Genomic DNA, 27,476 nt, shown 5'->3' on the forward strand with positions numbered 1-27,476 from the left:
CGTGGGTTTCCTCCGGGTGCTCCGGTTTCCTCCCACAGTCCAAAGATGTTCAGGTTAGGTGGATTGGCCATGATAAATTGCCCTTAGTGTCCAAAATTGCCCTTAGCGTTGGGTGGGGTTACTGGGTTATGGGATAGGGTGGAGGTGTTGACCTTGGGTAGGGTGCTCTTTCCAAGAGCCGGTGCAGACTTGATGGGCCGAATGGCAGCTTGAAGATGTCCGCGAATACATCTGCTGGTCTGCGCAGGCTCTGAGTGCACGATCAGGGATCCCATCTGGACCTGTCACTTTCCGAGGGTTCACTTTCAGGATGGCCAATCTGAAAATCAGGAGCTGTGACGGAGGCTATGGGTGTGTTTTGGCCTGCTGAGGCACTCAACAGCGGATTGATGATTTTACAAGTATGATACCAGAAATGTGTGGGTATACATATCAGGAAATGATTGATGGGCTGGGTCTCCTCTGCAAAACAAATGGCTGAGGTGTGATGTAAAAGAGGTCTTTAAAATTCCCTAATTTTAAATTAGGTCCAAATTACCTAACAGCACGTCTTTTGGGACTTGTTGGAGGAAACCGGAGCACCTGGAGGAAACTCACTCAGACACGGGGAGAAGGTGCAGACTCCGCATAGACAGTGACCCAAGCCAGGAATTGAATCTAGGACCCTGCAGCTGTGAAGCAACTGTGATAACCACTGTGCTGCCATAGATGCATTTAAGGGAAAACTGGACTAACATTAGATGATTGAGGGAGAATAGATAGTTACCATGGCAGATTAGATGAGGGAAGATGAGGAGGGTCGAGTATAAACTACAGCATGGACTTTTTCTGTGCTGTGAATCCTGATGTAACAATCACCCATTCATTCTTGTGATTCCAGCATTGATCCAGGTCCCAGCCAATTGGTTACATAGAGCGGGAGCCCCGCCACCAGCGACTGTCAATCATCGGGATATCGCCCCGCTCCAAGTACCTGCCACTCATCATCTGTGCCCCGCCCCTAACACGTCATTCACCAACGACCTGCCTGCCCGAAGCGCGTCGATCACCGGGCGTTGGCCCCGCCCCGATTGACTGTCAATCAACAACTACCTTCCCGCCCCAAGCGCGTGTCTATCACCAGCTCGCCCCCCCCCACCCTGAATGCACCGGTCTATTGACAGCAGCCTCGCGCGCCGACAATGCCACAGGGGCGGGGCAGAAGAAAATCACGGGGCCGACCGGTTTATTGACCCGTTAACCGAGGTGAGCTGGGGGGGAGGGGAGAGCCGGGATGGTCCGAGGCAGCGCCGCGTGCGGTCAGGCTGGAATTCTCTTCTCGGGTCTTCAATGGCGGCGCGAGCCGATGTCGTTGAGAGGCGGGGGTGGGTGGAACCGCGCCGGCGCAGTGCTTCATTCCCGCTCAGTATAAAAGGCGGAGCTGACAGGATTTTGGAAGGTAGTAGCTGCCGGGTGCCTGTGAAGAGTAAATGGGCTGGGCGTGGTGGTCGGCCCGTGTCTGAATGCATGTGTGCACAACATTCAGCTATTTCTGGTCAATATTGCACCTTCTCACCTCAGTCCCCCCCCCGCAAACTTTCCGTCCTCGGCTGTCAACTTCCCTCTGATTACAAGGGTTTGGTGACTGAAGCTTTGTGTTGGCGCTTTCCAGACAATTTTCTTTCTGTTCGCGCTGCAAAAATTCCTAAGATGTATTTAAAGTGGGTTTTTGTCTGACAAATCTTCCCCTTCTCGCCACCCCTGCCCCTTTCCTCTCTGCCCCTTGCTTTTGTTCCTGGGGATGGACTTTGTAGTGCTGTGATCAGTTGGGTTCAAGCAGACCTGCAAGATTCAAGGAATTACGTGAAGCTTATGCTGGTGTTATAACTTGGTATGTTATTTTAAAGATACATGGGAGACTTGACTTGAGCCCAATATGATTATCTGCTGTGGCACACTATTCACGAAATAGATTTCTGTTATCTATTTGGCAGGTAGGAAATGGTGCAGTTTGGGAAAGATGATTAGGAATTTGATGGATGAATAGACCATTAGAGACCCTTACTCCATCGTGTCTTTTCCATGATTTATCGTGGTATTTTCCTATTTCAACTCTCTGAATCTGTTTGCAGCCTAGCTAGGCTGTGTGGGCATGGAGGGATATGTTTTTATTAACTAGTGATTAGTTAACGTTTTTATACCCTTAATCCTGTCATTGAGCACCCATCCTGAGATGTGACCCAAACAATGAATAAGAAATGCTGTTGTGTTGTCAAAGAGGATAGTTGGTTTGCATATGGCAAGATCCCATTGATTGAACTGGGAGAAAATATTGGATCATTAGCTTTAGTGCTGTTGAAGGATTTTTTCCATCTAGGACACTGAATAGTGGTGTGGGATCCTTAATGCCCTCCTGCTTTCTATGTTTTGTTGAAATATAAGTTTTTGTCAAAATATAATTATTTTGTATGTTCCTATTAACTGGTAAGTAGGTTTTTAAAAGTAGATTATCTACAGTTAATTTTATCTACAAGTCTGGAAGGCTTGTTTTAGAAATTTTGCATGCTGAATTCCTTTCATTTGACTTTTTTTTGTGTGCAAATAATCTTACAATAAACCTATTCATACTTCTGGGTGACCGGTTTTCACAACACCTTCAGTCGGTCGGCAGGAAGCACCCAGACCTACCTGTCACTTGCTGTTTCAATTCACTGTCCTGCTGTCATATCCACATGACTGTCCTTGGCCTGCTGAAATGTTCTAGTGAAGCTCAGTGCAAAACTGGAAGAACAGCACCTTTCTCTTCCGATTAGGCACGTTTAGCCTTCTGGACTTAACATTGAGTTCATCAACTTCAGTATTTCACTCCCTTAAAATGTCTATCAATTTATTTTTGTTTCTTCCAATTGATCTGTTTTGCCATCACCATTGTGTATCCCCCCCTGATTTGGGGCATCTGTTCCTAGTTGCCCTATGACATACTGCTCACCTTTGTTCTGCCATTAACACATTCTAATCTCTAATGTGCCACTATCAATGCCCTTCTTAGCCTTTAATCATCGCCATTTACATTCCCTTTGTTTTTCTGGCCAGGATATCTTGGTCAATCTCCAACTATCTCTGGCCCTCTATCCAACCCCACTGCTCCATGCTCTTTCTTTCCCACCCCCACAGCAGCATATATCTGACCCTGTTTCCATTTTCTCTCCAGTTTTGACAAAGAGTCATCCAGACTCGCAACATTAGCTCCCTTCTCTCTCCACATATGCTGTCAGACCTGCTGGCTGAGATTAGCCAGTATTTCCTGTTTTTGCTTCAGATCCCAGTATCTGCGGTAATTTGCATTTATATTCTGTGAGATGTTTTTTATTATATGATAACACTTTGAATTGTACAGGATGGAAGAAGCTGCTTGGATCAGTGCGCCTGAGTCGGCTTTTTGAAGGAACTATCCAAACAGTCACATTCTGCATGGCCCTGCCATTTTTTTTCCTTTTCAAGTCATTATCCAATTCCCTTTTGTTTTTTTCCCAAGTGCATCAAATTTCCTTTGGGGGGTGGAGGGAGTGGATATTCCTCTTTTTTCTTTGTTTCTCTTCCCCCCCCCCCCCCCCCCCCCCCCCCCCCCCACCCCCTATATTGCATTAAGTCTGTCTTCTCCTCAATGAGAAAGTGTCTTTCTTTATTTTGCCTAAACACCTACATTTTGAACATCTGTTACACCTGCTGTTATGTTTCTTGGCTCTAGGGATAACAATCCTAGCTTCATCCAATCTCTTTGCTTGATCAACAAGACCTCCTCTGCTAATAGCTTTTTTTTAATATTGGAGATTTTTGATATATTGCTGTAGCTTTCATTTTATTCACTTTATGCATGTTTATCAGTGGATGTGACAGTTGCTGACTCTTACAGGAGTGAACAATTTTTCTATTTTGTTTTTTCAGAGTAACAAGAATGGGCCCATGACGATGCTAGGAATATCATGGGTAGTATCAGGTTCCACTATTTCTGCTATGGATGCCTTTTTTCTTCATTGATTTGGACATCTCTCCTTTTCATCTATTTCAATTTAAATTGGGAAAAATATACTTTCAGTAATGTGCCCTTCCAGGGGAATCTGGGACTTGTGCAGAAATTCAAGCCTCCAATAACACACAGTCCTGAATGGGTTCCTGAATTTCAGAAGCATGGTGTTCAGTTTATGAAACCCATTCGTAATGAATTAAAGAAAGTTGAACTGTCTCCTGAACTCGGTGAGTGGCCTTTTTTTGAGTTCTTTGAATCTAATGGCTGCAGTAATGTCCACCCAAAAAAATCATTTGGTGATCCTGTGTAGCAGCCAAAATGTTGTACTATATTTTACAGTGAACAATCTTCTTAATTTCTGCAATCTAACCCAATAATTTACCATTATTTTCGATCCCAGAATGTTAGTATTGTTTTTATTGAAAGCTTTGACATTTATGCAATGTAGGAATTGTGTAAATGGACCAGTCCTCTGGCTTGAAGTGCTTTTCATGGACAATGGGAACCATTAATGGAAGGGAGCTATCGTCGGGTCACGGAACAAACCCTATTCAACTAATTTTTGAAAAAATTTAGTGTACCCAATTCATTTTTTTTTCCAATAAGGGGCAATTTAGTGTGTTCAATCCACCTATCCTGCACATCTTTGGGTTGTGGGGGTGAAACCCACGCAAACACGGGGAGAATGTGCAAACTCCACACGGACAGTGACCCAGAGCCGGGATCGAACCTGGGACCTCGGTGCCGTGAGGCAGCAGGGCTAACCCACTGCGCCACCGTGATGCCCCAACTAATTTTTGTTGCATATTCTTCGAGGCAGATACTTTTGGAATGTGCAAATGGTCTTTGGTGTCAATTTGGGTGTTGAGTGACTGCTGCTGAAGCAAAGGAAAACAAGTGCCCTATCTACAGTAGCTGAGTATGGTGGCAGGAAGATTGGTGGTCAAGTGGATGCTTAAAGTTGGATGTTTTTGGCTGAATACTATTTTCCTAGAGAATTAAACTTTATAATGATTGCCAATATAATTAAAGACTTGAAGTAAATTCCAAAATTCACCATAAGATTTACATCTTCAGTCATTTTTTTTTGATGAAATGCAATATGATATCGCCTCTGTGGGATTTTATGAACACTAGTAAATTTAAACCGTTTTCTTTTCAGGAAGGATTTTCAATGAAGCTGACATGGAGGTTCGGGATATGGGATATCAAAAACATGCTTTCAACATGCTCATCAGTAATCGCTTAGGTTACCATCGGGATATTCCTGATAGCAGAGACCCAAAGCAAGTTCTATACATTTTTTTTCATGAAATGCTGAAAGTCAACCCTGCATTGGGTTGTCCCCTGTGCAAGAGAACATTGTTGTATTTTAAGTATCTACTTTATTAAAGAAATTTTAAAACTTTTCAGATGCTCTATTGGAGGGACGGGAATCACCTTGCCCTTTTGTGCTTGGTTGCTGACTGGTGAAGATTAGGGAATAGGTCATTTGTTCAAAATCTAAAATGTTGCCATTATCTTCACGTCAGAATAATTTTCAAGATAAATGATTGGTGTGGATTGGGAGATTTTGTTGAATGACTTAACTTAAGTCTCTTTGATTCCCTTTTAATTGCAGATTAGAAATCTTTTGCAAAGTTGAAACTGTGCATATGCACGTTTAATTTGCTATTTTATGATGCAGAAATATCCAGGGGTTTCAATATTGATGCATGATTGCATTTACATGAGAAGATTAGATCTTAATTAAAATTGAAAGCTTTTTTAATAACTAAACATTAAAGTCAATACTAGGAAACATATATTATGATTCGATCAGTTTTGGTTTATTTCATAGGTGTAAAGAAAAGAGTTACCCTGTCAATTTACCATCTGCTAGCATTATTATCTGCTTTTATAATGAAGCATTATCAGCATTGCTTCGGACACTTCACAGCATCCTGGATCGCACTCCTGCATACCTATTGCATGAAATTATTCTCGTGGATGATAGGAGTGATTTTGGTGAGTAAATGTACATTTTTATCTCCCCTCCCATGTTTTGCCTGCATCCCCTTTCTGCAAAGAACTGACTTAATACCTAGCATTGAAAGGGATAATCAGATGTCAAAATAAATGATAGAAGCGTGACATGTTGATTTTGTATATCCTAATCTGGTTTTGTAAAATCCACAATAAATATTTGGTTGCCAATATCCATTCCAGCTGGTAAAAATGGTACTTGCATATGAACAAGGAGTAGGTAATTTGGCCCCTCGCACCTGCTCCACCATTTAATAATATCAGGGCTGATCTATAGTAACCTCAAATTTGCAACCATCTACCCCTGATGACCCATCACTCCCATGCTTACCAAGAATCTATCCACCTCTGCCTTTAAAATATTCAAAGACTCTGCTTCCACCACCTTTTTTCAGGGAGCGTGTTCCAAAGACTTATGACCCTCAGAAAGAATTTCACTTGTGTTAAATGGGCAACCGCTTGTAATGATCCCTAATTCTAGATACCCCACAAGAGGAAACATCTCTACATTTACCATGTTAAGAACCCTCAAGATCTTGGGCAGGATTCTGTAATAATGGGCTATATCCCCACGCTAGTGTGAAAACCTGCAGCAACGGTCCCCGAAAGTGAGGAATTCTCAACTTTTCTAGGGGGCTAGGTTGGCATCGGAGTGGTCCCTGCAGCTCCAGCCGGCGCGAGTCCGTGCATGCGCGGAACGGCCGGTGTGATTTGGCGTATGTGCGGGGGTTCCCTTCTCCCGCCGGCCCCCGGGCAATATTGCGGGGCCCGGCACGGAGTAAATAGGCCCCCACGGAACCAGCCTGCTGATCGGTAGGCCCCGATCGTGGGCCAGGCCACCGCGGGGGCCCTCCCCGGGGTCGGATTCCGACTGATGCACGCCGGCGGGACTTGGCCAAACTTGGCTCTGACTGGTGTGGCGGCGATCCTGCTGGCGCCCCAAAAACTGTGCCCCTCCCCGGTCAGAGTATCCCGGCCTTTATGTTTCAATCAAACAATACAGTACTTAATAATACTAATTACTGATTTACCTACTCTTTCTGCTGCTCCAAAGTGGGAATCAAACACGAGAGGCTGAAAGAGGAGAAGAAGGATACTTTCTCCCTGCCCTTTACCGAACTCTCCACTCAGCATACTTCTGGGACTTGGAAGTTGGATGATTTTCTTCACCTTTTAACTCCTGTTTTTTTTTTTCTCCACCCCCCCCCATTTTCAGTTGAGCTGAAAGATGAGCTAGAAAATTATATTGACAACAACAAACTTAAAAAAGTGAAACTAATAAGGAATGTAATGCGAGAAGGTTTAATACGTGGCAGAATGGTTGGATCGTCTCATGCAACAGGTACCAGCTTCACCTTTTTATGTTTTAGTATGGCCTATTTGAGTGGTGTTTTTTGGTCCAACATGAGGAGGAAGAGGGACATGAAGCTTTGCAAAATTGTTTTGGATGGTCTTGGTACATTCAATCAAGTTACTCATGATTTTCCATTTAGAATTCATGCCAATCAAGGAGTTTTAATCTTATAAATCACACTAGTTCTACCAACTGCAAAATGCTAAGTTTCTTTAGATATGCTCATGGCAGCATAGTGGTTAGCACAGTTGTTTCACAGCTCCAGGGTCCCAGGTTTGATTCCCGGCTTGGATCACTGTCCGTGTGGAGTCTGCACATACTCCCCGTGTGTGCGTGGGTTTCCTCTGGGTGCTCCGGTTTCCTCCCACAGTCCTAAGATGTGCAGGTTAGGTGGATTGGCCATTCTAAATTGCCCTCTGTGTCCAAAAAGGTTAGGTGGGGTTACGGGGATAAAGGGGGTAGGCTGGAGGCGTGGTGCTTAAGTAGAGTGCTCTTTCCAAGGGCTGGTGCAGACTCGATGGGCTGAATGGCCTCCTTCTGCACTGTATATGATTCTATGATTTGGATGAAGGATCAGAGTAAGAAAAGATCAGCTGATCATTTTAAGCTATCTCACTCCAGTGTATTGAAGGACTTGCCTTCCTGCAATCATTCCTTATAGAAACTAGCTGTTTCTTAAATAAGTTCAGTATCCTGGACTCCACTATCCTTCTTGGCAATCTGTATGTCTTCCAAGAGCACACCCAAAATAGATATTCCCTGGTGAATTTTTAAGGAACCTCAGCTTGCAGTCAGCCTCCATCTATTCCCAGTGCACATCAGAAGCTATGAAACCAGATGGTGTAGTTCATCTATTGGATATAATCTTGCGATCCCAATAGCAGTAAATATTAATTTTCTGCCATTGAGGGTTGCAAGGACACCACAACTTCTAGGGAGCACACTGGTTACAGTGCGCCTGAACGGACTTCATAGGAGCTCATGCTGATAGTTACTTTGGGACCTGTCACAACTTTTACATGGATCTTTGCCCCCCCCCCCCCCCCCCCAAAATCTCATCTATAGACTAATCAGTTGGTTGATTGTGGGAATAACGTTCCACACACCAATCCTACCTAGATTTACCATAGTTTGAACCCGCTCCACTCACTGTGGTTTAGTTTGAAATGTTGCTCTGAATTTTCCTTTGATGCAACCATTTATTATATTTTCCAGGTGATGTGCTGGTGTTCATTGATAGTCACTGTGAAGTAAACAAGATGTGGCTGCAGCCTCTCCTGACTCTAATTAAGGAGGATCCTAGCACTGTAGTTTGCCCACTAATTGATATCATCAATGCTGACACACTAATCTACAGCTCTTCTCCGATCGTGAAGGGAGGGTTTAATTGGGGCCTGCACTTCAAGTGGGATCCTGTGCCTGTCTCCCTGCTGAATGGACCAGAAGGAGCAACTGAACCATTCAAGTACTAATTCTGTTATTTTTGCTTCATTATTTTGAGAGGGGTTGGTGGGGGGGCTGTCTAAATAAATGGGCAGCTTGTAGTAATAGGAGTACATGGATTATCAAATAACAAAATTAATTCTTGCTCTCTGCTGGATGTGCAGGAGCCTCGAACTAAAAAATACTTTGTGCAGATTACGAATATTTTGGATTGTTGCAGTTTTAACATGATTAGACAGAATGTTCTTTGTGTGCCCTCATTTAGATCACCTACAATGGCAGGAGGACTGTTTGCAATGAACCGGGATTACTTCAATAAACTTGGGCAATATGACAGTGGCATGGACATTTGGGGAGGTGAAAACCTGGAAATTTCCTTCAGGGTAATTTTCCTTGCTGCCCCAAAAACATATCGCAATTGTTTTTATTACACAATATAGATTCTTAAATTTTGTGATGTGATTTATATTTGCACTAATTAACTATCTATTTTCGATAGATTCTGCCTTTCCATTTGCTTGTTGGTCAGATCAGTAAACACACTTGTGGATTAATCATGCACTTAATTTAATTTTCATAAGTTAATGTTGATCAAATAGTTATTTGAAATACCTGGTAGTAACTGCTTTTGAAAATGTACAACTTCAAATATCTGTTATACAAAATTCACTTTTAAAATACTCCCCTCTATGCAACTTTTTTGTTGTTTGGGTCAGATTTGGATGTGCGGTGGACAGCTGAAAATAGTTCCATGTTCCCGTATTGGGCATATATTCCGGAAATGGCGGCCGTATGGTTCACCAGGAGGAACGGATACCATGGCATACAACTCTCTGCGTCTTTCCCATGTATGGATGGATGAATATAAGGTATAGTTCACTGGTTCTTTATTTTGAAAGATACAGGACCATAAATTGCTGCAAAGTCAGTTAATGACTGACACTTTAACATACCTGTGATGAGCCTTTTTAAAATTAAATAGTAACGATAAGGAGATAGGCTACCAACCTTGGAAGGGTAGCTGAAGGCTTGGGTAAAAAGTTGTTAAATTTTTTTTTAAGGGAGGGAGAAGCAGTTTGGACATAGAATCCTGGAGCCTGACCTGTTCCAGTGGTAGGTAGAGAGCCTGGGTAATGGTGTTTTTTTTTGAGAGGAAGCTTTGGGTGGATGGAGATTGCTGCAGTAGCCATTAAGTATTAAAATCTTAAAAACAAGGGTTTTCAAATATACATGGCAAGGACTTGGTGTAAGATAAATGTTTGGCAGCATTTTGAACAAGTTAGATTTTGATAGATGGGATGTCACCAACATAAGACATTGAAGTTTGAGTTGGATGTGACGTACGCTTGGAAGACACCACGTGATGAGCTAGATGATGGATCAGCCGACTGACAAACTGAGTGGCTCCTGAAGTGGAGCCGAGTGGCATCAGCATTTGTCTGTAAGCTAACTGTTCCTGTAGAGGGTGTCGCTGACTGGTACTGTAAATGAAATAGGCCATGGTTGGATTCAAGCAGTCTCTGGATTGGTTTGGTGGAGTGAAGCCAATTGCCCACCAAGTTAATGTTTTTTTTTGTCAATTTTCCCAGCCCTACCCTTGTGTGTTTTGTTTTTTTGTTGTTGAAATGTATAAAATCTTAATGCCATAACAGTGAGAATCACATGGGTTTTGCATCCAGGTAGGAATGTTAAATGGCTATCCTTGTGAGCCCCAACTCTTGGAAGAAAGTGGACAGTTTTAAAGCAGAATTGTGTACCACCTTACATTCTCAACGTTTTCTGGGACTTTGCAGACTCTCAGTCTAGCCACTGTTGGCGTGGCTGCTGCCATTGTTTGCAAATATAAATGCCTTTGCCACCTTCCCAGTAAATCCAATCTGTGGCCCCTTTCATCTTGAACAATCAAATCACCCGGGGCAGCACGGTGGTGTATTGGTTAGCACTGCTGTTTCACAGCACCAAGGTCCCAGGTTTAATCCCGGCTCTGGGTCACTGTTTGCTCATTCTCCCCGTCTTTGCGTGGGTTTCGCCACCACAACCCAAAAGGTGTGCAAGCTAGGTGGATTGGCCATGCTAAATTGCTCCTTAATTGGAAAAAATGTTAATCAAATCACCAGGCCTGTTGGGCAGATTTTTAAATTGGTCACATGACCCCCTTTATTTTACCTTAAATCAAATAGGTGATCCCAAAATAGATTTTAATCCTCATAATTGTAACACATTTATTCTCAACCTTGCCCTTTGCCTGAGGTGTGCTGATCCTTCAGTTAAATCACCACCAGTTAGCTCTCTTTCTCCCCCCCCCCCCCCCCCCCCCCCCCCCAAAAAAGGGGAAAGCAGCCTATGGTCATTCTGGACTATGGCAACTTTACCTTATGGGGCAGGATGGTGGCACAATGGATAGCACTGTTTCCTCACAGCGCGAGGGACCCGGGTTCAATTCTGGCCTCGGGTGACTGTCTGTGTGGAGTTTCACTTTCTCCCCATGTCCGAGTGGGTTTCTTCCGGAAAGATGTGCGGGTTAGGTGGATTGGTTCTGCTAAAATTGCCCCTTAGTGTCTAAAAGGTTAGGTGGATTTACTGAGTTATAGGGTGGGGTTGTGGGCCTAAGTAGGGTAGGGTACTCTTTCCAAAGGTGCAGACTCAATGGACCTAATGGCCCCATTCTGCACTGTCGGGATTCTATAATTCAGCATTGTATTTTGCACGTCATGAATGGGGTAGCATTGCAGAATTATCCTTCAGTCAATTATTATGAAGATTGTTTCCCAGTTTTATGCTCATATCAAAGTCTTAATTTTCACCTGGGCAGAACTGCTAACATTTGGATTTATTACATTATAACAGAAATAGAATTTTTTTAGAAAGGGGTCAGTAGTAAAAGGGAGACCCAAGATGGTATGGACGGATAGTATCAGAATGTGGACTGGCCTCTGGATGGGCAGTGGAGAAAGATTGTTCGTAGTGTAGCCAACCCTCTGAATGAGGGCAGAAATATTTGCTTTGCATGATTTATTAACTATCCCAAGATAAACCTGCAAATAATAGACCATAATAGGTCTTGTGAAGCGGGGAACAAAGATTTACAGGAGAAAAACCTATGGTTTGTTCAGATTTCTGGAACTTTTAAGACCCTTATCATCACTGAAGATGCTTTTACAAAATACATGCAGCCAAAATCATTTTATTTTACTACTGTCAGGATTTCACTTGCTGAGACCTAAACAACAGAATCATTTTGACCTTCAGTTAGAGTAGCACTTTAAACTTTGCTATTTGATCTACTGACTAACCTGTATACATCTCGAGATGGAACTGATCTGTTTCAGATGAGCAATATCTTCAATCTATTACTTACTGAAGTTGGGTGTATTTTTAAAAAGCTTAATAAATATTCTGTTTGACACAGGCTGATTCCCTACTTCCATCATATTACTTACTCATGAAGTTTGGACAAGATTTAATGATCCTGTAAGATGAGTTCTATAGGGACTTCCGGTGGCAGCTATGAGGAAGTAAGTCGCATACTTAGTGGCTCCCGCTCTGGCTGGACTTTTGGACCTTTTTTCCCCGACTTTTCTGTGGTTTTGAGTTTTGGCTTTGAAGGTGCAGACAATTTGGCTCTGGATCCACACATTGGTGGATGGCACGGAGAACCCCAAGGAACCGAAAAGGAAGAAATAAAAAGATAAGCAAGGGCTGGGTGGAGACTGCGGCTGAAGTCGACATGGCTGATGTCCGGACCCCTGCTGCGACGGCCCAACCATTGACTGAGGAGCTGATGCACCAAATGACGGTTGAGCTAGAGGTGGGGATGCTGAAGGATCAGCAAAAGAGACTACTGGAGAAGATGGAGGATCTGGAGAACAGAACTCGCCGGCAGAACTTGAGAATTGTTGGTCTCCCTGAGGGGGCAGATGCTGGCGCGTTTGCGGCGAGTATGTTTCAGAAGCTTCTGGGGGATGGGGCTTTTCCACGACTGTTGGAGGTGGACAGGGCGTACAGGGTGATGGCGAGGAAGCCGCGACCGGGGGAATCCCTAAGGGCGATGGTGGTCCGGTTCCATAGATTTTTGGATAAGGAGTGTGTTCTCCAGTGGGCCAAGCATACCCAGAGCTGCAAATGGGACAGTAGTATACAGCGTGTCTATTGGGACTTGAGTGTGGAGGTGGCCAGAAAGAGGGCAGGCTTTAATCAAGTAAAGGTGAACCTGTAGAAGGTGAAATTGGGTTACGCACAAGGACCAGCACCATTACTTTGAGTTGCCCGAGGATGTGATGGACTTTGCCAAGAAGAAAGGGCTGGTGCTGAACTGAGGACTTTTTGGTTTTACATTGTTTAACGATGTTTATGTTTTGATTTGTCATCTTTCTTCTTTTAAGTTTTTGAGTGAAGATGGGGGAAGTAAAAGTAATTCGGTTCCATGGGTTTTTGGTGGGGGGTGCTGTTTACTTTGATTTTCACAATTGGGGGGTTTCTTTGTGGGTTGTTCGTTTTGGGTTGTCTCCTATGGTAATTGGGAGGGCGAAAGTAGTTGTGTGCGTGCGTGCGTCCCCGCAATGGAGATTGAACGTGGGCTTGTTGGCGGACGAGGCGGTGTGCGAGAAGCTGAGGAAGTGTATGCAGAACCACCTGCAGGTCAACGACACGGGTGAAGTCTCAGCAGCGGTGGTCTGGGAGGTGCTGAAAGCAGTGGTGAGAGGGGAGCTGATTTCGATCCGGGCTCAGGGACAGGACTGATGGGGCAGAGATGGAACGGCTGGTTAAGGAAATACGACAGATAAATATAGGAGCTATGCGGTGGCCCGGCGGTAGAGCTTTTAAAGGAACGAAGAAGGCTGCAGGCGAGGGGTGCGTTTTACGAACATGGGGAGAAGGCCGGCAGAATGTTGGCACAGCAGCTTAGGAAGAGGGAGGCGGCCAGGGAAGTAGAGAGGGTGGCTGATGGGGATGGGAATCTGGTAGGGGACTCGGCAGGGCTAAACAGGGCGTTCAGGGACTTTTACAGTATGCTCTATTGCTGGGAGCCCCCCGCAGGGCCAGAGGGGATGAGACGCTTTGTGGACAGACTGACCTTCCAAGGGCGAGAAGGGAGCTGGTGGATGGGCAGAGGGCCCCGATTAGGGCTGAATAAACAGGAGAGGGCTTGAAGGCAATGCAGTCGGGTAAAGCCCCGGGGCCGGACCGGTATCCGGTGGAATTTTACAATAGATTCTCGGGGATATCAGCGCTGTTGTTGGTTAAGGTTTTTAATGAGGCAAGGGATAGAGGGCTGTTGACCCCGAGGATGTCGCAGGCCACTATTTTGTTGATACTGAAGCGGGACAAGAATCCAGAGCTATGCGGGTCACATAGGCCGATCTCATTGCTTAATGTGGACGCCAAGCTGCTGGCCAAGGTTTTGGCCTCCAGGATTGAAGACTGTGTGCCGGAGGTGATTATGGAGAATCCAACTAGGCTTGTCAAGGGCAGGCAGTTAGTGGCCAATATAAGAAGGCTGCTTAATGTGATTATGATGCCCCCGGAGAGTAGGGAGGTTGAGCTAGTTGTGCCATAGATGTGGAGAAGGCGTTCGACTAGATGGAATAGGACTATCTATGGGAGGTGTTGGGGAGATTTGGGTTTGGTAGGGGCATTATCGACTGGGTTAGGCTGTTGTACCAGGCCCTGGACGCTAGTGTAAGGATGAATAGGACGACTGTACCGGGGGACAAGACCAGGATTCCCCCTCTCACCACTGCTGTTTGCGTTAGCTATAGAGCCACTGGCGATTTCTCTGAGCTTCAAGGGGCCTGGTTCGGGGGGGGGCGGGGGGTGGCTGGAACATAAGGTCTCTCTGTACGCGGACGACCTGCTTTTGTATGCAGCAGATCCAGGGACAGGGATCGTTGAAATCATGGCGACTTTGGGGGAATTTGGCCGGTTTTCAGGATATAGACTGAATATGACAGAGCGAGATGTTTGTAGTCTGGGCAAGGGGACAGGAGGGTCGGCTGGGGAAGTTACTGTTTAGGTTAGTGGGGGACAGTTTTAGGTACTTGGGGATGCGATTGGGGCCGGTTACACAAGTTGAACTTGTCCCGGTTGGTTGAGCAGATGAGGGGTGAGTTTTGGAGATGTGCTACCGCTGTCGCTGGCTGGAAGGTTGCAGGCGGTTAAGATGACTATCCTACCGATATTTTTATTTGTATTCCAATGCCTCCCAATTTCCATCCCGTGGTCCTTTTTAAAGAGGGTTAACAAAATCATCCTGGGCTTTGTATGGGCTGGTAATTCCCCACGAGTGAAGAAGGCGATGCTCGAGCGGGGGAGGGTGCCAAATTTCAGTAATTGCGACTGGGTGGCCAACATTGCTATGATTAGGAAATGGATGGTGGGGGCAGGATCGGTTTGGGAGCGGATGGAGGCAGCTTCATGTAGGGGCACCAGTTTGGGGCGCAGATAATGGCACCTCTGCCGTTTCAGCCGGCAAGATACTCCCTGTGGTGGTGGCGGCCTTCAGGATCTGGGATCAGTGGAGGAGATACGTTGGAGCAGTGGGAGCATTGGTTTGGTCCTCAATACGTGACCACCACCATTTTCTCCGGAGAGCTTGGACGGGGGGGGTTCCGAGTATGGCAAAGGCAGGAATTGAGAGGATGGGGGACCTGTTCCTGGAAAGGAGCTTCCCTATTTTGAGGGCGCTGGAGGAGAAGTTTGGGTTGGCGAAAGGGAATTAATTTAGATATTTACGGGTGTAGGACTTTCTGCGCAGGCAGGTATCCTCCTTCCCACGCCTGCCACTAAGGGGGATCTATGATGGGGTAGTGTCGAGGGGATGGGCGGGAGAGGCTTGGACCCTTACAAAGAACTCATGGGGGCGGAGGAGATGCCGACCGAGGAGCTGAGGTGTAAATAGGAGGAGGAGCTGGGGGTGAGATGGAGGATGGCTTATGGGCGGACGTGTTGAGTCGGGTCAATGCGAATGCTACATGCACAAGGCTCCGCTTGATCCAATTCAAGGTGGTCCATCGGGCCCACATGACAGTGGCCCGGATGAATAGATTCTTTGGAGTAGAGGACAAGTGTGTAAAATGTGCGGGAGGACCAGCGAACCATGTCCACATGTTTTGGGCGTGTCCAGAACTTGGGGGATATTGGCAGGGGTTTGTAGACGTCATGTCCAGAGTATTGAAAACAAGGGTGGCAATGTGTCCAGTGGTGGCGATATTTGGTGTGTCGGAAGATCCGGGAGTCCAGGAGAAAGAGGCCGGTGTTCTGGCCTTTGCCTCCTTGGTAACCCGGAGACGGCTACTATTAGCTTGGAGGGACTCAAAGCCCCCGAAGTCGGAGACCTGGTTAACCGACATGGCGAGCTTCCTCGATCTAGGAGAAGATTAAGTTAGCCTTGAGAGGGTCTTTGTTAGGGTTCGTCCGAAGGTGGCAACCATTCATTGACTTCATCGCTGAGAATTAATCGTCAGCAGGGGGGTGGGGGGGTTAGGGTAGCATAGAATGGGGGTTAAATAGGCAGGTCGTGGAGAGATGGGAGTTGATGTTTGCAGTATGTTTATTGTTCTTTGTACATTGTTTTTATACTGTTGCTGTTTGTAATGCCAAAAATACCTCATTAAAATTGTTTGTTTAAAAAAATGATTTCTACAGAAGTGACTGCTCCTAGGCTGCTGTTTACCAGTAGTACTGATGTTTAACCAAGCAATGACATGTGACTGAGCACTGCTCAGTGTACAAGGTAGCGCCTCCTTTGTAGTTAGAATTAATTGGACAAATTGGTGGAATACCTCCCTCTTTAAGTCATCCATCTGAGCCAACAATGACTAAATTAGTTTAATTCACCACACCACCATAACTAGTAAATGAGCATCCACTAATTGGAAACTGAAATAATGTATCAATGGAATACTATTTGCATGCAAGTAGAACTTCACTTAAAACAGCAAATTTCATAATGTAGTCTGTAGATGCATTTTGTGACTAGCATTTTTCTTTGGACTATCATCTAGCTCTTATCAAATGTGTCTCTGCTTCCAAATATTAACTCCTTGCTTGACTGACTCAGCCTGATTGGACAGGAATCATTGTACAGCGATTTAAAGTGGGAACCTCTTTTTGGCTTCATAACCAACTAATATTGGATGACTTGTTCCAGGCTTGCTGCTGTTGCCGGTGAGATTAGCTGAGGTCTCATGAGCTGGGACCAAACCTGACTACTTCCTAGTGCAGTTAATTGGGGCAGTAATTTTTTTCATATTTAGCTGGAGCATTCCATTAGCTTGGTTCTTCGAGTTGGAGCTCACATTTTGCCTTTAGTTTAAGGTATTCTACTGGAGATTAACTTTAGTGTGAAATACAAGATTTCTGCTTGGAATCTTTGCAGTTGTGGCCCAGCTTTTCTTTTTTACAGGAGACAACTTCTCAACTGGAATTCCATTCACGTGTGATGTTTCTGTGACTTGTGAAAGTGATGTCTTGGAAATTTTGCATTATTGTTATCTTTCCCGTATGTACTAAATGACATTACGGGGATATATTGCACAAGTTGTGAGCAATTGTTTGTTTTAAAATGTTTTAATGCAATATTCAATGTGAATAATATTAGACGTACTGAATTGCCCGTTTAATGTCTGTAAATGTACAGGTTATTTGGGGTTATGAGGAGTGCTCCTTTCAGAGTTGATGCAGACTCAATGGGCCAAATGGCCTCTTGCACTGTAGGAATTCTATAATAGTAAACCTCATAGCATATGATCAGGAAGGCTAGTGTTGTGATGTGATGCTTTTAAATTGAAAGAAACCATTATTTGTTGGGTTCCTGATTTTATTTTACAAAAGTAAATTATCTGAAGAGGAGACTGCCTTAAGTCATAGTTTTTCTGCAAACACTAACACTAATTTCAAGTAAAATTAATTCTGTTGTGTGGCTACTGTTGGTGGATTTTGGGGAGGGTGTGAAATGAATTGAAAGGACAGTTTCTGGATATAAGCACCTAATAAACCTCTTTATCCTGCTGCTTGTTTTTTTTTGTTGTTCAATTCTAAAGTATAGAAATTCTTATGAATTTCAGGAACAATACTTATCTTTAAGACCTGATCTGAGGAAACAAAGTTACGGTGACATTACTGAGCGATTGAACCTGAGAAAGAAGCTGAACTGTACATCTTTCAAGTGGTATCTGGACAATGTCTACCCAGAGATGACTGTTAATGGACCAAATGAAAAAGCTAAAATACAACCGCCTCTATTTATTAATAAAAGTCCCAAACGATCTAAAATACTACAGCAAGGAAGGGTAAGATTTAACAGACATGCATGAAGTTGTGCATAAGATTTGTGTTACTGTATTCTTTTTCTTTTTTTTTAAATTTAGAGTAGCCAATTATTATTTTCCAATTAAGCATGGCCAATCCACCTAAATTGCAAATCTTTGGGTTGTGGGGGTGAGACCCACGCAGACACTGGGAGAACGTACAAACTCTACATGGACAGTGACCCAGGGCCAGGATTCGACCCCCGGTCCTCAGTGCCATAGGCAGCAATGCTAACCACTGTGCCACCGTGCTGCCCTTTGTGTTACTGTATTAAGGATGGGAGAAAGCTGGAAAAGGAAACCTCCTGAAAGTACAATGCTTTTTTTTCTGCAGAATTCTATGTAATTGGGGAAATATTTTTTTGTCTGGTATTTGCTTGCAAGCTTAACATGTGGGGGGAAAAGCAATACATTAAAATCTTGAGGGTGTAGAAAATGTCTTCATGAAACACTTGAGGTTTAAAAAAATTTCCGAGTTGGTACTCTGGATTTAAAATGCATAAAATAGATTGCACAAAAAATACAAATGAGTGGAAAAATAACTCAGTGTATTTTATTTTTGCCTGTCTGTTATTCGATTTGCAATTTTTTATCCCTCCTGAGTAGAGACTTGCAATTTTATTTAAAAATTGGTAGCAGTCCGTGAACTTTGGTTTCCTAGTATTTTTGTGTTAGCTACCAAAATATCCTCCTTTCTTGCTTCTGTTGAAAGGGAATTGGTTGGATTATAAAGTCTATTTGGAAGAATTGTGCAACCGAAGTCTAATTAAAGCTCTTGTGGTCATGAATCAACTGAAAGGATTACAATTATTTAAGTCCACTCTGGAACAGTGCTAGTTTCATCTGCATATAAATCTGTTAAATGGGAAGTCTTCAACATTCATTTTGGAGAGGAAACTTTTCCCCAGCTCTTGTAAGTTTTATGGTTGCAAATCTATTAAACAATAAGCTTTTTAAAACCTACCTTGTGGTGGCACAGGGGTTAGCATAGCACCAGGGACCTGGGTGAGATTCTGGCCTTGGGCGACTGTCTGCCTGTGGAGTTTGCATATTCTACCAGTGTCTGAGTGGGTTTCTTCTAGTTTTCCTCCCACAGTCCAAGGATGTGCAGGTTAAGTGGATTGGCCATGATCAATTTATCGGGTTAAAGGGATAGGGTGGGGGAGTGGGTCGAGGTGGTGTTCTGTTGGAGGGTTGGTGCAGACTTGATGGGCCAAATGGCCTCCTGCACTGTAGGGGATCTTTGGATTCGAGTCTAGGAGAGCATTGACTCCACTCGGGAGGTATTTTACTTCTAAGTTGCTGATTTCAGACCTCATTACCATGGAAATCACGCCTAATTCCTCACTGCTGAGTTTTTGAACATCTCTAGGTCAGTCTCTGAAGATTTGATATGTATTTGCAACTACTTTGTTTCTGTACATTTTCATATGTAACTACATTCCAAACTAAGTTCTTTGGGAGAAGAAAGTAATGCTGCAAATGTTTTTAAATTGCATCAGATGGGTTTATTTTTCATTTTTTGGATGTGGCTTTGCTGTTCCCTCCTGTGAAGTGGTGGTTAGTACTTATGTTTCCGGATAACCTAAGATTTTGCTCGTGCTCAGTCTGGCACTCATCTTCTGTTATGGTTGGGTATAACATTGTTTAAAGAGTTATTCAATCCTTCAAGCTTATGCCCACTTGCCTCTACTCTTTACCCCAAAGTAGCATATTTGAACTATTAGCCAAAGCTGGGGGGAAAAAAGTTAGAAAAAAACCACCACCAGGTTCATTTTGGGCTCCTAAAATAATGTTGCTCTTTTATTTAGCTGCTTTCTTATTTAGTCCATCCTAACTAAAGCAAGCAATAAGAGTTTTGAAGATTCACTGCTCTAACTTTAATACTTTTTTTTCAATAGCTTTTTTAAGCTTCCTATTTGTGCCATTTTGAGTAAAAGCGTCAACAGCAATCATTCACCTTCATCCACCAACAGCAATTGGGACCCTGCATCCTCTTTAGTAACAGAGCAGTAATTTTGCCACCTGACTAAATGACAAGTTGCTGTTGATTAAGAACATTTCAGAAAATCTGAAAGGAGGAAATTTGTCTAAACTGATGGTGTTGAGTTTATGAAACACTTGCCATCCCTTTTTTTTGAACAAAAAATTGAAATGTGTGTGGGAGACAGTGCTAATTTGGTATGTTTCAGTTTTAGTGAATATTTTTATATGGTAAATTCCATGGTGAGAGTCCTGCCATTAAACACCATTCTGAAGAGTGCTGGAAACACACAGCAGATCAAACAGTATATGGGGAGTGAGGAAACCAGATCATGGTTCAGTTTCATGACTTGTTCATTGACCTGAATGTTTAATTGTGTCTTCCTACAGTTAGTACCTGACCTGTTGCGTATTTGTTTTCAGTATTTGTTCTGCACTGTGTAATGTTACCTCATGAATTCTCATCCAGCCAGTGATGAATATAGCATCTGTTCATCCAATGAGAGATAAATATAGCTTCTGTTCATAAGATTCATTTGAAATACTGGTTTCCTAGATCTTGTGAATAAGATGAGTATGCTGCAGATATGCATTCACGGATAGGATCAATGTAATGCTGCTGTTTAGTTCTTGTATGTAATGAAGTATTAGATACATGCCAGGGCCTAATTTCCAATTAACTATGATAACTTCTCTCTGTAGAGTATTTATATTTCCGCATCCGTCCATCAACAAGTAGTTATCATCCAAATGTGTCTGTTGTAGAGCGCTCAAACTGTGGATACCACTACATGATACTGGAGTTATTGCAAAGATGAGATGGATGTCTGTTGATTGGATTTGATTGTGTTCAGGGCAGGGGCTCCATATCTTTTTCAATTAAAATTATGGATGTGAGCTATTTATTGTAAGGGTAACTGCTACAATGATTCTGACAACTCAAAACCACAAACCATGGTTTGATATCTCACCTAGCTTGTTTTGCTAAGTGACTGATTTATAGCAGCAGAATTAGTACAGCTTACAGCTACCTCCTAAACACTAAAATGTCAAACAATAAGTGCATTGTCTATCATTAATTGTGAGCATACCTACACTTTTTCAACTCATACGTTCTTTTGACAATACTGTTACTTCCAGAGCCAGTGGATAGATTTGTTTTGGCCAAGTGGCAGATAGATTGAAAAGAAAAGTCACAAATTCCATGCTTCAATTTGCCTGGCTAACTAATTTGCCACTTAAGTTACAAATCATATGGATTTATTCCGACATGCTGTGGACTGTTTATTGACTTTCAGCTCACCTAGATCTGTGTGTGGGTGTAAAACAGCCCACTTTAAAAAATATATTTCTCCCTCCTTCCTCTACCTCCCCAATCGGAATTCCACCCAAATAATACTCATATTCAGCAGATCAGGCAGCGCCTGTCGAGAGAAACAGCTGCCCTACATTGCCCACATTTTAAGCAAGTACAATCGTGATGGAGGAGGGGGTGGAGGTTTTCTACTCCTATTAACTGACAACACTAGCTAATGATATTAGAGATACAGAGCAAGTTTTAGCCCTGAGCGGAAAAGACTCCACTTCACAAAAAAAAAGCCATGGACAAGGGTTAGGAACAGCATAAAACTAAGGGTGTACAAAAATGCAAACATGGCAAGATCTGGATGAATGGAAAAGAGTCACAGAGCAGGTTGAGTGCCGGCATTATGAAAGGGAGCAGGCAAGGGACAACAAAATCAAAAGAATAAATGTTATAGTTATATGAAGGGAAAGTGGGAGCAATGTCGACCCACTAAAAACGAGACAGTCAGTGATAATTGGTAAATGGCAGACATGTTGAACAAATGCAATGTCTCCGTATTCACAGTTGAAAAGGAGGATAATTTTTTAGGTCTTCTGGCAAGTTCATAGTTGATAGAGGACAGGGACTTAATACAATTAATGTAAGTATAGCATCACTAACTAGGAAATCAATGAAACTCAAAGTGACAAATCTCCAGGACCTGACAGTTTCCTTCAGTGGGCGTTAAAGGAAGTAGGAGGACAACCAAGGAATTACAGGCCGGTTAGCCTGATATCGGTGTGTGGGGAAATTGTTGAGTCTGTAAACAGGGATGGGGTAACTGAACATCCCAAAATTTTGGTTGATCATAGAGAGCCAGTATGAATTTGTGGAGGGAAGGTCATGCCTGATTAATCTTATTGAATTTTTTGAAGAGGTGATTAAGGTAGTGGACAGGGGAATGTCTACGGCTGTCATTTATATGGACTTCCAGAGGCATTTGATAAAGTCCCACATATGACTCTGTTAACTAAGCTGGAAGGGGGACTTCCGGTGTGCACCATGGAGTGAGTGATCACACAGAGGCAGCTCCTGCCCAAGGTTACAGAAAAGAGCTCTTTTTTTGGGCGGCACGGGTTGGAATTTCGATGAAAAGGCGTAGGTAAATGTTCGAGGAGTACTTTCCCCCAGGAATAGTATGTTTCTTGGTTATCAGACCCTCAGAAACAGTGCAAGATTGGGCTGAAGCAGCAGCAGACAAAAGCCTCTGCAAGCATGCAGGCGGTGGAAGGGCCAGCTTAGAGGCCTCAAGCTGACTTGAGGGCCTTTATGAAAGCTGAATTCTAGCAGCAGAGGGAAGAATTGTGAAAAGATCTCACCAAGGCCATTGAAGAAGCGGGGATGAACTTCCGGTAGCGGTGATGCGGAGCTAAGCCGCACGTTCAGTGGCTCCCGCTATTTTCGGACTTTGGGGCTCTTTTAAGGGCTCGTAGTGGTGCTGTTTGGACTTTTCCCCGTGTGGGAACACTCCTTCTCAGATTCTCCACCGGTGGATGGCCTGGACTAGGAGTGGAGCGGTCAGAAAATCGGCTTTGGAAACTTCCGGTTGCGGAGCTAAGCCACACCGCAGCTCCCGCTACTTAAGGACTTTTGGGCCGATTTGAGGGCGCCAAACAGCACTGTCTCGACGAATCCCGGTGGGGGAAGGTGTCTAGAGGAGCATTCCCCATAATTTATGGTGCTCACCCGGAGTGGGGCAAAGGAAAAAGCTGCAGCAGCTCCACAAGAAAAGCGGGGGAAGAAGGACAAAATGGCGGCCGGCGGAACACCCGAGGACTGGTGGAAGTGGGCGCAGGAGCAGCAAGCCCCTCTTCTGCGCTGTTTTGCGGAGCTGAAGGCTGAGTTGCTGGACTCCCTGAGTGCGACTACCAACAAGCTGCTTGGGACCCAGGCGGCCCAGGAGGCGTCCATTCGGGAGTTGCAGCAGCAGGCCGCTGAGCGGGAGGAGGAGGCCGTGGTCCTCGTGGGGAAAGTGGAGTTGCACGAGGCACTTCACAAAATGTGGCAAGACCGCTTGGCGGAGCTGGACGTTCGCACGAGGCGAAAGAATTTGAGGATCCTGGGCCTGGCGGAGAGGCTGGAGGGGTTGGATCTCCCGTCGTACGTGACCACGATGTTGAGCTCGTTGATGGGAGTGGGGTCCTTCCATTTGCCCCTGGAGCTTGAGGGAGCTCAGAGTGCTGGCCAGGAGGCCTAAGGCAAATGAACCCCCGCGGGCGGTGCTGGTGCGGTTCCATCGATTTAGTGACCGGGAGTGTGTGCTGCGCTGGGCCAAGAAAGAGAGGAGCAGCAAGTGGGAGAATTCGGTAGTGCGAATCTACCAGGACTGGAGTGCGGAGGTGGCAAAGCGGCAGGCCGGGTTCAACCGAACGAAGGCGGTGCTGCATGCCAAGCAGGTCAGATTTGGAATGCTGCAGCCTGCGCGTCTGTGGGTGACATATAAGGACCGCCACCACTACTTCGAGTCCCCGGAGGAGGCGTGGGCCTTTGTACAGGCGGAGAAGCTGGACTCTAACTATGGCCGTTGCTGTTTTCGCTGTTGCTGTTCTTCAATTTCGACACGTGTTTTTTTTATGCTGGTTTTCTTTTTGCTCTGTTTCCGGGTGGGTTTGTCTGTTGGGTATGGGTGTTTCCGGGTGGGTTTGTCTGTTGGGTGTGGGGAACGTTGGGGGTATATGCTTTATATGTTCACTTCTGTACGTGGCTGGGGGTTGGGGTGAAACTGGATTTTGGGTAGCTGCGTCAGAAGGGTGGGGTCTGGCAGTGTGAAAGCGCGGGCTTTCCTCTGGTTTCCCGCGCTGTGGGGCGGGGGGGGCGGAGCTGGAGGTGGGGGCGTGGCCTCTACTGGTTTTCTTTCCCGCGCTGAAGCGGTGCCAAGGAGGTGGATGACCCCATGCCGGGAGGGGATGGGTTTTGGCGGGAGCTGCCGGGTCAGCAGAAGTCAGCTGACTCACGGAAGTACCATGGAGGGTGCGTCGCGGCTAGGAGTGGTCCTAGCCTGGGGGGGGGAATACTGGGTTGCTGCTGGAATGGCCAGGAAGGAGCTGGTGTGGGCCGGGGGGGGTAGAGGAGAGGCGCTATCGCCATGGGGAACGGGCCGGGCGGGGCGAGCTGGCCTGGGGCGAGCAGTCGATAAGCTATGGCTAGCCGGCGGGGGGGGAGGGGCGGGTTGCCCTCTGATCCGGCTGATTACCTGGAACGCGAGGGGGCTGAATGGGCCGGTTAAGAGAATTAGGGTATTTTCTCATCAGAAGGGGCTGAAGGCGGACGTGGCTATGCTCCAGGAGACCCACTTGAAGGTGGCGGACCAGGTTCGTCTGAGGAAGGGGTGGGTGGGGCAGGTTTTTCACTCAGGATTGGACGCGAAGAACCGGGGAGTGGCGATTCTGGTGGGGAAGAGGGTGGCGTTCGAGGCGGCTGAGGTGGTGTCGGACAAGAAGGGCAGATATATTATGGTGAAGGGTAGGCTGGAGGGAGAGAAGGTGGTGCTGGTTAATGTATATGCCCCGAATTGGGATGATGCTGGCTTCATGAGGCGCTTGTTGGGCCGCGTTCCGGACCTGGAGGCAGGGGGCCTGATCATGGGGGGAGACTTTAACACAGTGCTGGATCCCCCACTGGACCGGTCCAGTTCATGGACGGGTAGGAGACCGGCAGCGGCCAAAGTGCTGAGGGGGTTGATGGACTAGATGGGAGGGGTGGATCCCTGGAGGTTTGGGAGGCAGAGAGCGCGGGAGTATTCCTTTTACTCCCATGGCCATAGGGTCTATTCCCGAATAGATTTTTTTCGTCCTGAGCAGGGGATTGATCCCGAAGGTGCAGGATGCCGAGTATTCGGCCACAGCGATTCCAGACCATGCTCCGCACTGGGTTGATCTGGAGATGGGAGAGGCGCGGGACCAGCGCCCGCTCTGGCGCCTGGATGTGGGGATGCTGGCTGATGAGGAGGTGTGTCGGAGGGTCTGGGGAAGAGGGGTATCTTGATACCAACGACACTGGGGAGGTCCGGGTGGGAATGGTCTGGGAGGCTCTGAAAGCAGTGATCCGGGGGGAGCTGATCTCCATCCGGGCCCATAGGGAAGGGAGGGAGAGGAAGGAGAGGGAGAGACTGGTGGGGGAGCTCCTGGATGTGGACAGGAGATACGCGGAGGCACCGGAGGAGGGGTTGCTGGGGGAACGGCGTAGTTTGCAGGCCAAATTTGACTTGTTGACCACCAGCAAGGCGGAGACACAGTGGAGGAGGGCGCAGGGCGCGGTATATGAGTATGGGGAGAAGGCGAGCAGGATGTTGGCGCATCAGCTCCGCAGGCGTGATGCGGCTAGGGAAATTGGTGGAGTGACGGATAGGGGTGGGAATGTAGTGCAGAAGGGGGCAGAAGTAAATGGGGTCTTTCGGGACTTCTACGAGGAACTGTACCGGTCGGAACCTCCGATGTGGAGAGGGGGGATGGAGAGCTTCATGAACAGGCTATGTTTCCCAAGGGTTCAAGAGGAGCTGGTAGAGGGGCTGGGGGCGCCGATAGAGTTGGAGGAGCTAGTCAGGGGGATTGGACAAATGCAGTCAGGTAAGGCGCCGGGGCCGGACGGGTTCCCGGTGGAATTTTATAAAAAGTATGCGGATCTGGTGGGCCCCCTGTTGGTGCGAGCCTTCAATGAGGCATGGGAGGGGGCGCTTTGCCCCCGACGATGTCGCGGGCACTGATCTCTCTGATCCTGAAGCGGGATAAGGACCCCTTGTAGTGTGGATCATACAGGCCTATATCGCTCCTTAATGTTGACGCTAAGTTGCTGGCGAAGATCCTGGCCACCAGGATAGAGGACTGTGTGCCAGGGGTGATACACGAGGATCAAACAGGATTTGTCAAGGGACGGCAGCTCAACACGAATGTGCAGAAACTGCTAAATGTTATTATGATGCCGGCAGTGGAGGGGGAGGCGGAGATAGTGGTGGCGCTGGATGCGGAGAAAGCGTTTGATAGAGTTGAGTGGGGGTACCTGTGGGAGGTGCTGGAGCGGTTCGGATTCGGGGAGGGACTCATCAAATGGGTGAGGCTGCTCTACGCGGCTCCGATGGCAAGTGTAGTTACCAATGGAAGGAGATCGGAGTACTTTAGGCTCTACCGTGGGACCAGGCAGGGGTGCCCCCTGTCCCCCTTGCTCTTTGCACTGGCGATTGAACCTTTGGCTATGGCGTTGAGGGAGTCAGGGAGATGGAGGGGTCTGGTGCGGGGTGGGGAGGAACATCGGATATCGCTGTATGCGGACGACCTGCTGTTGTATGTGGCGGATCCAGAAGGGGGAATGCCGGGGGTGATGGAGCTGTTAGCGGAATTTGGGGGCTTCTCGGGCTGTAAGTTAAATTTAGGCAAGAGTGAGGTATTTGTAGTACACCCGGGTGATCAGGAGGAGGGAATTGGGAGACTCCCATTTAAGAGGGCAGTGAAGAGTTTCAGATACCTGGGGGTGCAGGTGGCCAGGAGTTGGGGGACTCTCCATAAGCTTAATTTTACCAGGCTGGTGGAACAGATGGAGGAGGAATTTAAAAGGTGGGACATGGTGCCGCTATCGTTGGCGGGTAGAGTGCAGTCCGTCAAAATGACGGTTCTCCCGAGGTTCTTGTTCCTTTTTCAGTGTTTGCCCATCTTTATCCCTAGGGCCTTTTTTAGAAGGGTGACTAGCAGCATCATGAGCTTTGTTTGGGCGCATGGGACCCCGAGGGTAAAGAGGGTTTTCTTGGAGCGGGGTAGAGATGGGGGGGGGGGGGGGGGGGGGGGGCTGGCGTTACCCAATCTCTCGGGGTATTATTGGGCGGCCAATGTGTCGATGGTGCGCAAGTGGGTAATGGAGGGGGAGGGGGCAGCATGGAAATGGATGGAGAGGGCGTCCTGTGGAGATAAAAGCCTGGGGGCCCTGGTAACGGCGCCGTGGCCGCTCCCGCCTACGAGGTATACCACGAGTCCGGTGGTGGCGGGTACCCTCAAGATTTGGGGGCAGTGGAGGCGACATAGAGGA

At 46.2% G+C, this 27,476-nt stretch overlaps 1 protein-coding gene across 4 annotated transcripts in view; it reads left to right on the forward strand.

Moving 5' to 3' along the window:
* The first annotated feature begins 1,087 nt into the window (after nt 1-1,087).
* The window catches only part of LOC119956900 (polypeptide N-acetylgalactosaminyltransferase 11-like), a 49,377-nt gene continuing 22,988 nt past the window's right edge, over nt 1,088-27,476 (forward strand). Inside the window, exons 1-9 of one of the 4 annotated variants that reach the window (XM_038784468.1) lie at nt 1,088-1,245; nt 3,925-4,233; nt 5,169-5,292; nt 5,847-6,013; nt 7,248-7,373; nt 8,601-8,850; nt 9,094-9,211; nt 9,545-9,697; nt 17,894-18,118. In XM_038784468.1, the coding sequence (XP_038640396.1) occupies nt 3,963-4,233; nt 5,169-5,292; nt 5,847-6,013; nt 7,248-7,373; nt 8,601-8,850; nt 9,094-9,211; nt 9,545-9,697; nt 17,894-18,118 (1,434 nt within the window). In that variant the 5' untranslated portion in view covers nt 1,088-1,245; nt 3,925-3,962. The other 3 variants (XM_038784485.1, XM_038784477.1, XM_038784461.1) reach the window with 3 other exon arrangements.

Source organism: Scyliorhinus canicula, chromosome 2 (genome assembly GCF_902713615.1).
Source record: "Scyliorhinus canicula chromosome 2, sScyCan1.1, whole genome shotgun sequence".
Lineage (NCBI taxonomy): Eukaryota > Metazoa > Chordata > Chondrichthyes > Carcharhiniformes > Scyliorhinidae > Scyliorhinus > Scyliorhinus canicula.